Here is a 15,151-nt window from a genome sequence, read left to right on the forward strand (position 1 = left end):
AAGCTTACCTGACACACTGTTAGCAGCCTATAATAAGTACTGATGTAAATCACCCTGCAAAAAAGGAATGGAAGTGATCTTTATCAGTTAATTTCATTGGCTGTTTTACATGGAACAAGGTAGGGCAGCCTTCAGTCTCTTAGTGTTTTTCCACTTTTAGTTGGCATTCACACAAATTCAGCTCCATATTTCGAAAACGGTTTCACATGAAGTCAATGCAAAGTAATGAAACAACTTTTTTTTTTTTTTTTCTTAAGCTATTCTTGTGCTACCCAGTCATCAAACTGTTTTATAAACTGAAATACAACGAGGACAAAAAAGCTTGTCATCGATCTCGGAGCGTTTTCCCTTAGGAGTTCCCTGAAGAGGCTTGTCAGCACCACCAAGTTTACACCAACTGCAGTCATTTGAACGTCATTTACTCTAAATCTGATGACATTTAAAGAATACAATGGAATAGAGTAGCCCTTTATTGTCATTGTACACGTACAACCAAATTGTGGAACCACTTCATCAGTCGAACATCCTCATGATTTTTTGTTTTTCACTTTCTCATTTAAAAACAAAACAAACATGAAAGTCACCCTCAGAGAATTTTGAACAACAGTATAATTCACCATACATAGCCTCTGTATAAATATTGCTGTTTTATTGCCTGCATTAAGCACTTTTCATCTCTTTCAGCCTAGATAACATGATTTTTCTTTCTACAGATGAGGATGATGATGATGAAGATGATGAAGACTTTGAGGAGGAGGATGAGTGGGATGACTAGTGTTTGTTTGTGTTTTTTCTTTTTCTCCCCTTCCCAAACCCCCCCTTCCTCAATTCCCCAACCAAATGATCACAACACTAAAATTGTATTTGGAAAAAGAAATCGTTAATTTCAAAATTATTAATGTAAATGTTCTATTGATTTGCTGTATATTTTTTGTTGCCTTCATGCCTTTTTATTAATCTGTGCAATACCTCATTTAATCTGTAAATGTTTGTCATTGTCATCTTCGGTCGTCGGCCCTTCATCTTCTCCCTTTACGCCTTATTGTCTGGATCTGTCTCTTGATAGCAATATGTCTCATCTCTCATTTTAAGTGTCCCTTGCCCCCCCCCCACCCCCCTCATCTGTCACTCAGGCATCTTTCATATCTGCTGCCTCCCATTGCACACGTTCCCAGTCCTCAGTTTAACGTGCAATTTTATATCAATTTGTCCTTCAAACTTCAGAGTTAAATGTAGTTTTGGGGTGGTGACTTACAAAACAGGTCGCCACAGATCTTTTGATTAGTCGTATCATCGTTGTTCATTAGGAGGGAAAAGAATTAACTATTTTCATACCCTACTGCTCTGTAGTTTATTTTTACGTATTCAAATGATCCTAGTTTAGCACTCATATTTTCTTAAAACAAAGAGGATTTTTGGAATATTTAGCTTCATTTGTTGTGGACTGTAAATTTTCTCCAGAGTTTGAGTCTTGTTATATTTTTGCACAGATTAAAAAGAGGAGACTCGCTGCATGAATACAGGACATTTTTCAGGTCTGCTTCATTATGGAAATTACATACGCTTTAGGTAATGAGACAGAAATACACCTGAACATGAAGCTTTTTTTATTTCATTTGTTTTTAAACACACAACACTACATAGAGTACATGAATGGAGGTAGCCCACAGTGTTATGGCAGGCTATCTGTTGTGATTTTTAGGGTTTTGGGGTGTGTTTTTTTTTTTTGTTTTTTTTTTGTTTTTTTTTTCTCTCTCTTTCTCAACAACACTAAAGATTCAGCTGAATCTGTGTTCTGTTTTTTTACAATAGCAAGCAGAGTATTAATAAATGCCTGTTTGTTGAAATCAGGTCATTCATCATGTAAAACTTGTGGAATAAAGACATTTTAGTTTTCATACCTGATGCTTATCATGGGTCCATATGCAAAGTTACTGTGCAGAAACACCAGGGCTAACATCATGTACTTCCTGCTATAGGAAGAAATGCATTCATGGCATTCTTCTAACAAGTATCATTATTTTAGCTAACTAAATCATGAGGTGTAACATAGGAATCACTTCCATAAGAACTCTGGTTAACAGTTCTCTACAAAGACTAAAGATCCAAGCTGTCATTTGATCTGAACTAAAAAAAAAAAAAGGAAAACGGTCATCAGCAAGTTTAACATTTTTTATTTAATGTTAAATAGGACAAAATACTTCAGTCACAACTAGTTAAAAATCTGCTTAATTGTTAGAGAACTGTAATTTCCATGGTTGTGCAAATTCCTTCTAACCCGTTTGTCTCTAAAGTGATATTGTATAACAACTTTTGCTAAACAGCAGTTGATAAGTTTTCCTTTAGTGCTTTCTGTCTGAAAGGTTCTGCAAGATATGGTTAAAATTATCCGTCAGCACAAACCATCTTTTCCTGAATGTATGGAATAGCTTGCTTATTTCCTACAAATTTAGGTCTTAATTACAAATCAAGTTAAAATTTCAACTTCGTAACTCTAAGTTTCAAGTTGGGTCTGTCAAAATTTTGATTTAAATATATCTTAAAATTTCAAACAAAAAATTTTTGCATTGGCAGAAAATGGCTTTAAAAGCTAAACAAAATTATGACAGATAATGGAAAATAAAGAAGGCAAGTCACTTCTACTAATGAGCATTGGTGACAAATGACAGTTATTGGTAAACCCTGTATTATAAAATTAGCTCTAACAGCAGCCATAAATGGAAAATGCTAACATTTATCATAAAGTAATATGTTTTCTGTTATTGTTGGCTAACATTAGCCATTAGCATATGTTTATAGCACACATTAAACCTTTGGCCTCAAAAATAGAGATAACCTGACTTCCAACCTGTACATAATCAGTGAAGCATCATGAAGACTGATTGGTATGGTTTCAGGCTTCAAGTTTTAGCTAACCATATGCTAGCTGCTTATGTCAGAACAAAAAACATGGCAGAGAAAACCGTGAACCGAACTAAGTAAGGGTGAGTAGTACCGCTCGCCAAGAAAGGCGGAAAAATCTAAAACCTGTTGCTGTGCCATGAGTTGTCATGTTTAGTAACTAAACCTTAAAAAAGCATATTAGCATTCCTGTCTGGGTAATTTTGCTAATACGTTTCTGGATAATTTAAAAAAAAAAAAAGACCAATACAACACTCGCAGTGCGTGAAGTTTCTTGAAAAATACTGTGATTGAAAACATTTAAAGCTTTTCAAACTATATTTTCTTCTGTTTGCTGTTTAAGAAAACAAATATTTCCTTCAAATTATGTCTTTCAGAGACAAATTGCCACTTGCTTGATTTTCTAACTGACCTCTTCTTTTTCTTTCTTTTTTTCTTTTTTTTTTTTTGTCAAATACTAAGATACTTCTTGGGAGAAAAACTAGCCATGTTTTGCTGATGTTAGCTTCTGTAGTTAACTCGGTTAATAAGACATCGTCAATGCCAAGTCTTACCAAAAAGGCTGGTCGAATAATGACTCTTACAATGTACACTCCAATAAAAGGTTGATATATACGTATTTTGTTATTTGGGCTGGTTGTTATGTTTGTTGTTTGTTTTAACCTTCACATCTTGTCACAATGGATGTCTCCTCCAATCTTTGCCTTTCGTACAAAACCACTGGTAAATTTTTTGTTGTAGGTCTCACAAGACATGGTAACATTCCTTTTCCATAATGAAGAGGTAAAATGAAAGGAGATCACAATCATGTCAGTCCAGCATGTAATGTGAGCAAGGAATGTAGGTCCCATCACCTACAGATCTGGAAACAGCTGGACAGAGGATTATCGCAGCCTTTACTGACCCAGGTAGAATAAAGGGCAAAACATGGCTGCAGACCTGACTGTGAATTTCAGCTGTTGATTCTTAAAATAAAAGAAAATAAGACTTCCCCCCCCCCCCCTTGTGATCAGAATGAGCTCATGTGAGGTAACAAGATAATAGTAGTCCAGTCCATTGAGGCTGTGTTACCTTATTTGACAGGAGTCTGTAAATCTAAGCATGCATTTCTTTGTATTTGGTGCCATTTGATGAATAACAAAATGCATTATACTCTAAGTAAATGAAGAAAGCTATATACACACACAAGACAGACACAAACAAACACAAGAAAGAAAGACTGAGGAAATAATAATTGGCCTTTCCATGTTATTTATAGACATGTATTGACCACAACAGCTCTGTGCTTTGGTCATTTATTTTTAGTAAATAGCCACATCAGCTGGTCTGTTATCTTCCCTGTCTTCTGCTGAGCTTATGAAAGGGATTAGGGCAGGTATGGCACTTTCCATCAGTGTGTTCCTACTTTGATAGACTACTGCCACAGAGACCAGCATACACAAAGAGAGAAAAAGCTTTTATATAAGCAGAAGCACTTCTGTGAAGTTTTTGTGTGTTTAATGGGAATGCTTTCAAAGATATGTCATTTTCTTCCTTTGAATATGGAATTTTTAAGTTAGTGAATGCAGAGGACCACTAAATATGTCCTTACCACTTTCACTGTAACTAATATTTCAATGACCCTGAGCCAGTTTATTGAAAAAAAAAGGATGTTGGGCAAGTTCATTGGCCAATGAGAAAAACTGGATAAATTATTCAAAAATGTATTTATGCCGATATAATTCCTTTATCAAAGATTAAATGTGATAGTCCCATCCATCAACCCACAGATTGTTGTACACAGTGACAGCACAGCTAAATGCGGTGTATCTGATATCCCCGTATTGGTGTTGTTTCTATATCATAATAATGTTGGTTCAGCATTGAAAGCCAGATTAAAAGATTAAAAGCCACTGACCAATCACGTTCTTGTGATGTCATAAGTTTGAGATCTGGTGGAAAAAGCTAAAACCATTAGCTAATTTCTTGGTAAGTTGATCCTGGAGCGACACTGTTATGATGATATAGAACAAAGCCAACACAGGGATATCAGAATTGGCACATAGCACATAAAATTGTTTTTAAAAGTGTTCCTTAAACAGTCAGCCTTTCTGCGATAGTAAATAGTCTATTGTAAAATAATCTACCACGTTAACATAATTCGGCACTACGTGTGTCAGCTTTTGACCCTACGAAAAATAAAATGTTGCTCACCCCTGACTCACCACTGACATTTTATCAATGGAGTTCATCATTGTAATAGTTAACTGTACTCTTCTAACAGCAGCAGTAGCTGCCTATGTTAATATTTCAAACAACCCGAATGTTGTGACTCAGAGGCCTAACAGCTCTGGGTTATGTGTGGCTTTGGCAAAATATGTGATACATGAAAACTTGCCTGCTTAACATTTTTTGTGGTTCAGAAAAGGGTTTTAAAATTCTCTGCAGAGCATTAAACCCAGTGTACATCCTTAAAATCATGGCAAGAATTCCATATGGGATAGTGTAGTGACCACCCTGAGTGCATCTACAAGCAGGAAGTCTCTGCTCTTTATCGATGATTTTTATGGAAGAATGCCTCTATTTACAGCTTGACAGACATGACAAAGTGCTGTGCTTGAGTAGAGGAAGTTGTTTCTTTTTTTTAAACTGCAGGACACTTAGCTAGTATTGTGCATACTGAGCTGCTGTGCATCAGATGCCACTGATAGAATGGTTTCCAGTATAAATGGTCTCCTCCATAGGAGCCCAGTTTAACTATATTCAGACTTCTCACATCTAGATTATTGTTGCTACTTCTGGAGGTTTCATTTGTGCAAATTTGTGCAATGTAGTGAGCTTATTGAAATACGTTTTATGTCTTCCATCCAGTCTTCCACCAATGAGAATAAGTCTTCAGACTCAGTGGCTATATGTGAAATAAAAAACATATTTTTTCAGCAAATTTGATGCACAATAAACCCAATGATCAAGTGACTGGTGCTTTGGAGACTGTCGGTCCTGATCAAATCTGTAGTTTTCTGGCCGTTGCCACCTCTCAGGGCCTGACACTGCTGTCTTTGAACAGCTGTTCTGTGGATTTAGGAGTAGGGGAACTCTTCCAAGACATATAAACAAACACAAGACCAGGATTAGGATGGCTGACACTAATAGATCACAATTCTCAGTCTCTTGCTGTCACTCTCTCAACTCTCATCCCCCACCTCATATGATCTTCTTCTTGACACGTCATTCCTTCTTTCCATGTCTGATTTGTCATCTCACTAGCACCTGACTATCATGTCAGTGTGACTGCTCTAACAGGGCATACCACAACCTGATAAAGTTCAAACTGAGGATCAGAATGGGGAAGAGAGGTAATATAAGTAACCCAAAAGAGGTCAAAACATCTAGTGAGTGGCAGTTCTCTGGATGAGAGAACTTTCTTGTTAGAGGTCAGAGGAAAATAGTCAAACTGCTTTGAGGTCATAGGAAGGCAACAGTAACTCAAAAACCACTTGTTACAGCCAAATGCAAAAGAGCATCTCTGCATGCATTTAACTGAAACTTGGAGTACATTGGCTATAACAGCAGAAGCCACTCTAGGTACCATTCCTGTCAGCTAAAAGCAGGAAACTGATGCTCTCAAAATTTGATAATAGAATATGGGAAAACCCATTGGCTGCTCTCATGAATCTCAATTTCTGCTCCGCCATCCGGATGGTAGGATCAGACTCTGGTGTAAACAACATTAAAGAATGGATCCATTCTGCCCTTTGTTCATCCCTTTATGACCACAGTCTACCAATCTTGTGATGGCTGCTTCCAGCAGGATACTGTTGCCATGTCACAAAGCTCAGATAATTTGGTTTCTTGAACATGACAATGAGTTCACTGTACTAAAACGGCCTCCACAGTCAGATAGAAGCCAATAGAGCACCTCTGGGGTCTGGTAGAGGAGATTCGCATCATGGATGTGTACCTGCAGCCGTGCAATGCTGACAGTTAATATGGACTATAAATCTCTGAGGAATGTTTCCAGCAGGTTTTTGAATCTATACCACTGAGAACTGAGGCAGTGTTCTAAAAGGGAGTTCAGTCTAGTACACGTCAGATATACCTCACAAAGTACTGGTGAATGTACTTATGCCACTTTTGCACTGTATTAGTATTATTCTTTTAAATTTACGGAGGATTACAATAAATTCCTGCATTTAAAAATATTTATTGTTACTTTCATGATGCCACCTCTTGTTTTTATTAAAATGCTCTCCCAAGTCTTCAAATCAAGATAAACAGAAATCATCCTTTTTTACGCTCGCAGCAGATGGCCCCGCCCCTCCCTGAGCCTGGTTCTGCTGGAGGTTTCTTCCTGTTAAAAGGGAGTTTTTCCTTCCCACTGTCGCCAAAGTGCTTGCTCATAGGGGGTCACTTGATTTTTGTTTTTTTTCTCTGTATGTATTATTGTAGGGTCTACCTTACAATATAAAGCACCTTGAGGCAACTGTTGTTGTGATTTGGCACTATATAAATAAAATTGAATTAAATTGAATTGAATTGAATTACAGACATGCGTCAAAACTATTCTATTTCTTATTCAAATTTTTTTTTTTTTAAATCTATTCAACAGGGTTTATTTGAATAGATTTAAGGTTATGATGACTTACACCTCAGAGGATTAAACCCTTCCAAAGTTAACTAAAGCTGCTCTATAACTTTATATCTCAAACATCTGCATGTTGGGTTGAAGTGATATCAGCTGAAGTTGAACTAGGGCTGGACATTTGTGTAATACCACTTTGTACCACAAAATGGTGTAGTGAGTCAACTGAACCTTTATTTAACCAGGCAAGTCATGAAGAGCACGTTCTTGTTTACAGTGGCAGCCTATCCAAAAAGCAAAACCTCTGGAGAAACTCGGTGTAGCTTAAAAGAAACACCAACTGTTAGAAAGTAACACACATCCAAAAAATACATTTCAGCACACACTGCTAAAAAACAGCTGGTACTTACAAAAAGGTATTTAAAGGTGGCTAACATTAGCAAACATTAGTTGTCATTAGTCGTCCCAAGCTAGGCTACTGGTCATAGGCTGTGCCATTCACTGGGCTGAACAAATATGGGGCTCATCGGTTTTTATTTGATATTATAAAATTTTGAATCACGCTTGTTTGCGTAGTTTCTTCACTTGTCATGCACTGTGAATTGTTCAAAGAGCGCAAAAGCCTTGCTTTAATGCGTGTTATCTTGAGTGGGTGTATTGTGAGTGTGTTGAAGTGGGAATATGCATCAGTGGCGCTTGACCAGTAAGCTGACTCACTGATAAACACAAAAACAGTGGCTCCGTGGGACTGACTGCATTCTTCCCTTTAACAGCCTGACCCCTTTCTTTCAAATGGAGCTCATCCAGAAACCAAAGAGTCAGAAAAGAGTCTGCATCCTTCCACAAGTGGTATTGTAAACAGCAGGTGGCTATATTTAGCTATATTTAAATCAGTTCAACCACAACAAATCATATTTACAGTTAAGAAAACAGCGATTTAGAAAACTTGTCAGTAAACAAATTAGTTCACTCCTTCCACAAATTAAAATACAAATGCCATGTACCTAATTCCTATTGTGAATACTTAAAAAAAAACAAATTCAACATTTTTAAAATGTAAAGCTGTCATTGCAGTGCAAATTTCCAGTGTATTTTTTATGAGTAAGAATTCACGTCGGCCTCCTTAGAAAACCCAAGTTTTCACCTGTCATTGTTCACCACCGTCGGTCAGTCCATCGTCATCAGTATCCAAATGATAACAAGATGATGTCTTTTATGACACTTTTATCGTAGATGACGAGGGACTTCCACCTGGAAAAGACAATGATATAATCAAGCTAGGAGGTATTAATACACATTACTGCTCACCACGTGACTTTCATTTGTCTGACATTTTGTTTGACCCAAATCAAGCAAGAAAGCACGGTGGTTGGATGCCTGGGCAAAAATGTTTATTCCCCAACCATTTGGCAAAAACCTCCTTGCAGTTGTTTTGGTCACTAGCAGATTGCCTGTTTTCCATGGCAGATGCCACCTTGTCTGCAAACACTTGCCAACTACTCCACAAGCAGTAGTGAAACTGTGAAGAGTCCCTCGCAAACTGTAAACCACCTTTTATAATCTGTTGGATGCACAACTTTTACTTTGAAGGCAAACGTTCTCTGTTTCCACTTTGCGCTGCACTTTTTCACAGTTTGCCACCACCCGGTAAGTAGTTAGAAAGTGTTTGCAGACAAATTGCTGTCTTTCATGCACACTATAGGCTATGGCGGCAACCTGCTAGCATCTAAAGCAATCTAGTGGTCAACTCATGACGACAAGTAATTTTATCGGTTCACATATTTATGAAATGTTTGGTATTGTACATTAGCTAATGTTTTCTCCCTTCCCCAGTCTAATGCTAAGCTAGCTAGCTACATCTATTAGCTTCATCACCCAGACGCATTGGCTACCACTGATGAACTCTTTTCCTAGTTGTAATAGCAGGATACAGCATTTTCATTGTGTCATTATGATTTCTGACTAACACAAACTGGAGCATTGCATCAGTGATGTGCGTAATGTCCTCGCTGGTGTCAGTAGATGTGTTAAATGTGTGTTGCTGGTCCGTGTTGTGTTCTGGTAAGGTGTTGTGTCTGTCTTTATCTAAGTTTCAGTCAACAGTTTCTATAAATACCTGCATTAAGTGGCTGGAATTTCACAGCTACACTTGGAGACCCTGCTATCTGAGGGCAGAGCTAATTTTCCACTCTAACAATGTGAAGAGCTGTAATAAAGCTTCAAAAGCATCTCTTTTCTCGGAGGTAAAAATAGTTTAGCTCTCAGAATAATAGCAGAAAAACAAAGTCCAGATGGGTTCATTTGCAGTTCCCTCTTGTTTGTCCTATTATATTTTCCTCCATATCAGTTAATCTGCCTCTTCAAGATAAAAATACTTGACTTGTTTGGCCGTCATTATTATTTACTGGCTGTAAAAGCGTTGTGATCACGCCAAAGTGCTGGATGGCAGCAAGTAGCCTTTTGCCTGCCTACCCTCTACAGACAGAACATAGCATGTCAGCCACAGAGATGACTCAGACACCGCTGACTCTGTGTCATACACATCTAAATTAAACTCCCCGCTTGTTCAGTTTGCTTTCGAGAGACTCTGCAATTTTGCTTCAAGAGCTCTGCTCGTCTGCTTGTGTTTCTGCTTGAGTGTTGAATTTTGAACTTTTCTCACACTGAAGCTCGAAGCACTCTAACCTCACACAACGTTTGGCTGAGTGCTCTTCTAAATAATCAAGTTTCAGTCTGATACAACTTTTAATGTGAATATTAGTAATTAGAAGCAAATTTGGGGCTGGAAAAACATCAATTTAACACCACTTACACGTTTCAGATTGCGCATGCTGCTATTGCGGATGGACTCCATCAGCTGATCATGGGCTGACCTCATTGGCGTTGATGGCCTGCTGCCCTCCTCCCCTCTCCTCTCTACCGACACTGGCCTAAGGGCATTTTTGAGCTCCTTAAGGATGCCGTTTGTCTCATCATTGCCCGACACCTTCCCCTTCTTCCCCTTCTTCCCTTTTGTTTTCACCGTCTTTTTCTTGCCCGCTTCATGCGCCTTGATGACCTCTGCAATCATCCTCGTGGGCTTTTTCTTCTCCTGCTGCGGGAGAGGAGGTGGAGGAGGAGGTGGCGGAGGAGGCGGGGGTGGAGGTGGGGGAGGAGGTGGCGCAGGGGGTGTCTGTTTTTTAGCCAGGTCGTTTCGAGGCAGTTTAGGTGAGGACCAGGGAGAGGCCCTGGGTGAGCTGTAAGGTGATGAACTTGGTGTTCCTCTCTGCTGGCAGAGAAAGGCGCATAGACAAATAAATGGATAAACAGAAAAAGTAATATTTCTGGAAAAGCTGTGCAGGTGAAAGGGTGCGCATTAAAGTTTGAGCAGGTGTTCATTTATATGCAAGCAGTGCTAGCAGTTACAAAGCTAAAGTTAAAGTAGAGGAACTGTGAAAAGTAAAAATACGTATAGAATATATGGCCAACAAGACATTCACCCAGAGGTTAGTGACGTCCAACTTTTAAAAGTGAGGGGTTTTTTTTGGTTTTTTTTAACTAGGTGTCGAAAATAAGTAGTATCGGACTGTGACATCACTGCAGACTAATGAGGTAGCAACTTATCAATAACAAGGCAGCTACACCCTCAATCATACCCTGATTTATTGCTTATTTTACTCTAAAATTGGACATAATTTTCAAAATAAATACCATGACCTATTAAATATGACGTCTGATTGAAATCATAAACCCATCAGGGAACATTTTAATGAGGTTTCAGAAGATTTTTGTGTTCATTTAATTTTTGCATTCCCTGTTTAAATTTCATTATTATTCTAGCTTCCCCAGTTTTCCTTCTGTAGTTTAGTGTCATCGATAACCTTGGAGTGATCCTCAGCTCTGGAGTTAATAATTTATGATGAAGCCCTTACTCCTTTTCACAAAAATAAGAACTTTGAAAACAGTAATGTTAGTATAAATTTTAGTATAAGTGGGGTGCGGGATGCTGTCCAGCTAGACAAAGTAAAGCCGCAAACCAGCTCAGTGGTTCTGGGGTTAACAGCTCCTTCTTGTGCCCCCTGCTGGTTCTGCTGCTGCTGCCTCTGCTCCTGCAGCCGTTTCTGCCTCTGGCGGTCTTGGTTCCTGGTGAGGATCCCTGTCATGCTCATTCTTGGCCCAGGTAGGTTGAACTGGTAACCCAGTTTGATCAAGGTGTAGTTTTCCCTCAGAATTTTCACCATCTCCATTTCCACCTGCAAGACGTGTTTGCACGTGATGATGTCATGATGTCATTATCACAGCACAGACACAGAATAGGAATGAGAAAGAAGAAATCCAACCTGTCCTCCACACATGTGCCTCTGGTTATGAAACCTGAGCTCCGTCAAGGTGTTGTTTCCTGGTAGTGCTTGAACCAGAGCCATCACGCCTTTTCCAGACACATAGTTAGACTCTATATTCAGGCTGATGATGGAGGAGTTCTCCTTTAGCATCTTAGCAATGGCCAGAGCCACGGGGTCGTCAGCTCGGGTGTTTGCGAGGCTGAAGGTTCTCACGTGTGTGTTTGACCTCAATGCTTCAGCAAATCGGATGAGAGTTTCCTGAGAAGTAAATTATTAGTATTTATATTCTTCAGACATATCAGAACCTTGAAGCACAGAGCATTATAAAAAGTGAAAGATAATATGATTCTGTTCCCTTCAGCACTGCCACCACCACATAGACGCCAGGACATTCCTGAAGTCATCTGACACTTCAGAAAGGCCAGTGTTTACCACACTGACACAAAGCCTTGGTCCCAAGCTGCTGTTACAACAATACTAAAATTAGCCGCAACTTGTATGAGTAACTTTCCTGCTTCTATTGTGCAACCCACCGGAATGGCTTTAGCATCAAACACAGATTTTAGAGCACATGAGAAACTGGGACTGTTTTGGAAAGCCACACCGCTCCAAGCCTTCCAATACATTCAGTTTTTCATGTGGTTCCTTAGGAAAATCGATTGCCGACCCCTGAATCTCATGGGTGGTTTGGATTTGCCAGCCTCAGCCAGGGTGACAGCTGCAAGCATCTATTTTAGTCAATGAGAAATAATTTGGAAACTAACGTGATCGTCTCATGACTTCGTTTCTAGGATGCTAATGTGGATAAATTTAAAAAGAAGATAGCTGTTTAGCATTTTGCTCAATTCTTTCCTTTTTGCTAAAAAAGGCCTGCAAAGTTTCCTGTAAAGAACTTCCTGTATCTTCATCTGCCTGGTTGTGAAATTTAGCTAAAAGTTAAGCAAAACTGCTGGATTTGGAAACAAGGCTTATAGATTTAAATTTCACAAAGTCACAAATTTGTTTAACTCACGATAGAGCTGATTGCAAACCTGTTTTGTTTGATTGCCTTATGATAACACAAGTGAAGCAACACACAGAAGGATCAAAACCTAAATGAACCTAATGTTGTGATTCATGCAATTCTTAGTCAGCAGCTAATTGTTATTATTGTTATTATAACCATAGTTATCTGCATTTCCTGTGACATGTTGGTGAAGATATTTTGTGAAATTAGTTTGTTATGAAAAAATTTTTTTTGTACCTGTGAGATGTCATCTATATTATTGAGATTAACCTCAGTGAGTTCAGAGTCATTTCTAAGCACTCGCTGCAGAGCGTCATCGACGACAGTTGGGTTTCCAGTGGTGTTTGGGTCAGCAGGTGGTGGAGGAGGAGGAGGAGGAGTCCGCCTAATAGGCTCCACCCTCTGGGGCTTGAGTAGGGTTAGGTTCTCGGCCCACGACGTCACCTGCCCTGAATTTTTTGACGGTTCAGGTTTTGATTTATTATTTTGTTCTTCTTCCTCCTCGTCTTCTTCTTCCTCCTCTTCTGTTACAGGTTCTTCTTCACTCTCCGTCTCTTCTTCCTCTTCTTCCTCTTCTTCATCACTGTTCTCTGCTTCCTCTTCTTCCTCACTTTGTTTTTCATTCTTTTTTTGCTCCTTCTCATTTTCATCATCTTTGTCCTCTTCTCCTTCACTGGTTTCTTCTGTCACACAGTCCTCCTCCTGTTCTTCATCCTGTATTTTAATACAGTTAATGTCTGTGAAGGTTCTCAGTCATCCAGACCATCGTAGTCTAAAGAGCTTGGAAAGAAAAGCGTCTGGATTCTTTAAGTTGCTTGAAGACGTTTCACCTCTCATCCGAGAAACTTCTTCAGTTCTAAGGTCAGATCTAGGTAGAGGATCAACAGGGGGTTCATGACCCTCTTGGGGGACACTCCCCTAGGACTTAAATCTGGGACTGTCCACCATTTGACCTTAGAACTGAAGATGCTTTTCTTTCCAATCTCTTTAGACTAATACAGTTAATAAAATCTTGAAATGCTAGCAGGATCATGTGATATGGACAGCGTCTTACTAGAAGAATTTGTAATAATGTTACTTTAAGTTACTCTGTTCTTTGGCAAAACTAATAGAACACCAGCACAAAAACATAAAAATAAAATAAATGTTAACACTAACCAGTTTTGGACTTGCTCCACCTAACTCATCCTCCAGCAGTCTACGTGTCTCGTTCTCCCAGTACTTCATGAGGGCCTCTCTGCTGAAGGTGCCTGTCGGGGTCTTATCTGTCTGGTCTCGCTGTCTGAGTCCTATGGGCACATTGGCATCAGGATCGATGTCCGACAGCTCCTTTTCCAACTCAGCCAGCTCCTCGGCGCTGAGAGAAGCCAAAAGCTCATCTTCATCAAGGTCTTCATACTTACTCAGCTCTCGACGATACCCAAAACAGCTCATGGCCAAAGTGTGATAAGCACAGAAGTGACAGAAATGCAGACAGACCGGTTCTTGATTTGCTTATGATCTGGTGTAGACCCCAAAATGAAGACGCTTGGGATTGGAAATTCCAACAAAAGATACGGTCCACTATGAAACTAGTAGAAATTCAAAGTTAATTCAGGTCTTTAATGGCAAAGAAAAAAGTTGTCTGCACATTCTGGATCCAGTCTTCTGCCACTGAAGCCCACTCCAGTCTGAACCAGATCTGTCCTGGCCAACCGAGTTTATGTGACGGAGATCCTCCGTGTGTGTCCGTGGCCTCTCCTCTCTAATCTCCACAGCTGCTGTTCAGGCCTTAAGAGAGGGATCAGAGGGGAACGTACTAAAGTGTAGGCACCATGATGCAGCATCTTTTTTTGGGAGGTGCTGCTCTGAGAGGCAGAGACACAAAAAGCCTGTGAGCTCAGAGACCATGTGTCCTGTCAATGTAGTAGTCTGTCACCTTTGTTCATAGCCAACTAGGCTCAGCATATAGTCAACACAAGAAGTAAGACACATGACATATAGTTGAAAAAATGGCACCGGCTTGGCCGCTACATATCCTTCAGCAAAAAGTTCTCTTTCTCTTTTATGCCAGTCTTGATGATTCTATAAACACATAAAATAGTAGTTAAACATATTGAGTGAGGGACAAAAGCCTTATTTATATTGAATTCTGCCAACTTTAGTTAGTTTACCCACCAAAGAAATGGGACCTAAAATGTAACATATATTTTATTAGCCACAAGTTTTGGGTAGTGGCCACTGAGATTCCTTCAAAAGGTGGCTGGGCTCTCCCTTGGGGACATGGGGAGGACCCTTGCAATGTGGAAGATGATGTTCTTAGACATCAATAGGAGCCAGTTGAAGTGCTTTGGACAGTTAGCTAGGATGACTAGTGGATGC

At 39.4% G+C, this 15,151-nt stretch overlaps 2 protein-coding genes across 8 annotated transcripts in view; one reads left to right on the forward strand and one right to left on the reverse strand.

Moving 5' to 3' along the window:
• The window catches only part of LOC146369189 (actin nucleation-promoting factor WASL-like), a 24,629-nt gene extending 21,109 nt beyond the window's left edge, over positions 1-3,520 (forward strand). For all 4 annotated transcript variants that reach the window (XM_084910297.1, XM_084910298.1, XM_084910299.1 and 1 more), the window contains one exon: positions 714-3,520. In XM_084910297.1, the coding sequence (XP_084766423.1) occupies positions 714-775 (62 nt within the window). In that variant the 3' untranslated portion in view covers positions 776-3,520. The remainder of the gene's footprint in view (positions 1-713) is intronic.
• On the reverse strand, positions 1,690-14,859 carry lmod2b (leiomodin 2 (cardiac) b). Of its 4 annotated transcripts, none has more exons than XM_084910295.1 (6): positions 13,949-14,858; positions 13,028-13,504; positions 11,782-12,042; positions 11,479-11,694; positions 10,275-10,730; positions 1,690-8,713 (listed from the first exon to the last, which is right to left on the reverse strand). In XM_084910295.1, exons 1-6 carry the CDS (start codon positions 14,222-14,224, stop codon positions 8,687-8,689), a joined length of 1,713 nt encoding a protein of 570 aa, XP_084766421.1. In that variant the 5' UTR covers positions 14,225-14,858; the 3' UTR covers positions 1,690-8,686. The 4 variants fall into 4 exon arrangements, with proteins under 4 accessions (XP_084766421.1, XP_084766422.1, XP_084766418.1 ...); XM_084910296.1 differs by having other exon boundaries at positions 10,275-10,727; positions 13,949-14,857; XM_084910292.1 differs by having other exon boundaries at positions 1,690-10,730; positions 13,949-14,859.
• Positions 14,860-15,151: the final 292 nt, after the last annotated feature.

This window comes from Perissodus microlepis, chromosome 17 (genome assembly GCF_051167445.1).
Source record: "Perissodus microlepis isolate ML-2025 ecotype Zambia chromosome 17, ASM5116744v1, whole genome shotgun sequence".
NCBI classification, from domain to species: Eukaryota; Metazoa; Chordata; class Actinopteri; order Cichliformes; family Cichlidae; genus Perissodus; species Perissodus microlepis.

What these genes read in the sequence shown, in the direction of transcription:
- lmod2b (XM_084910292.1), bottom strand. Translation starts at nt 14,224, where the DNA reads ATGAGCTGTTTTGGGTATCGTCGAGAGCTGAGTAAGTATGAAGACCTT. An exon ending in GTGGAGCAAGTCCAAAACTG is followed by an intron (nt 13,505 to 13,948) that starts GTTAGTGTTAAC and finishes ATTAAAATACAG; the next exon opens with GATGAAGAACAGGAGGAGGA. An exon ending in GGCACATGTGTGGAGGACAG is followed by an intron (nt 11,695 to 11,781) that starts GTTGGATTTCTT and finishes CACGTCTTGCAG; the next exon opens with GTGGAAATGGAGATGGTGAA.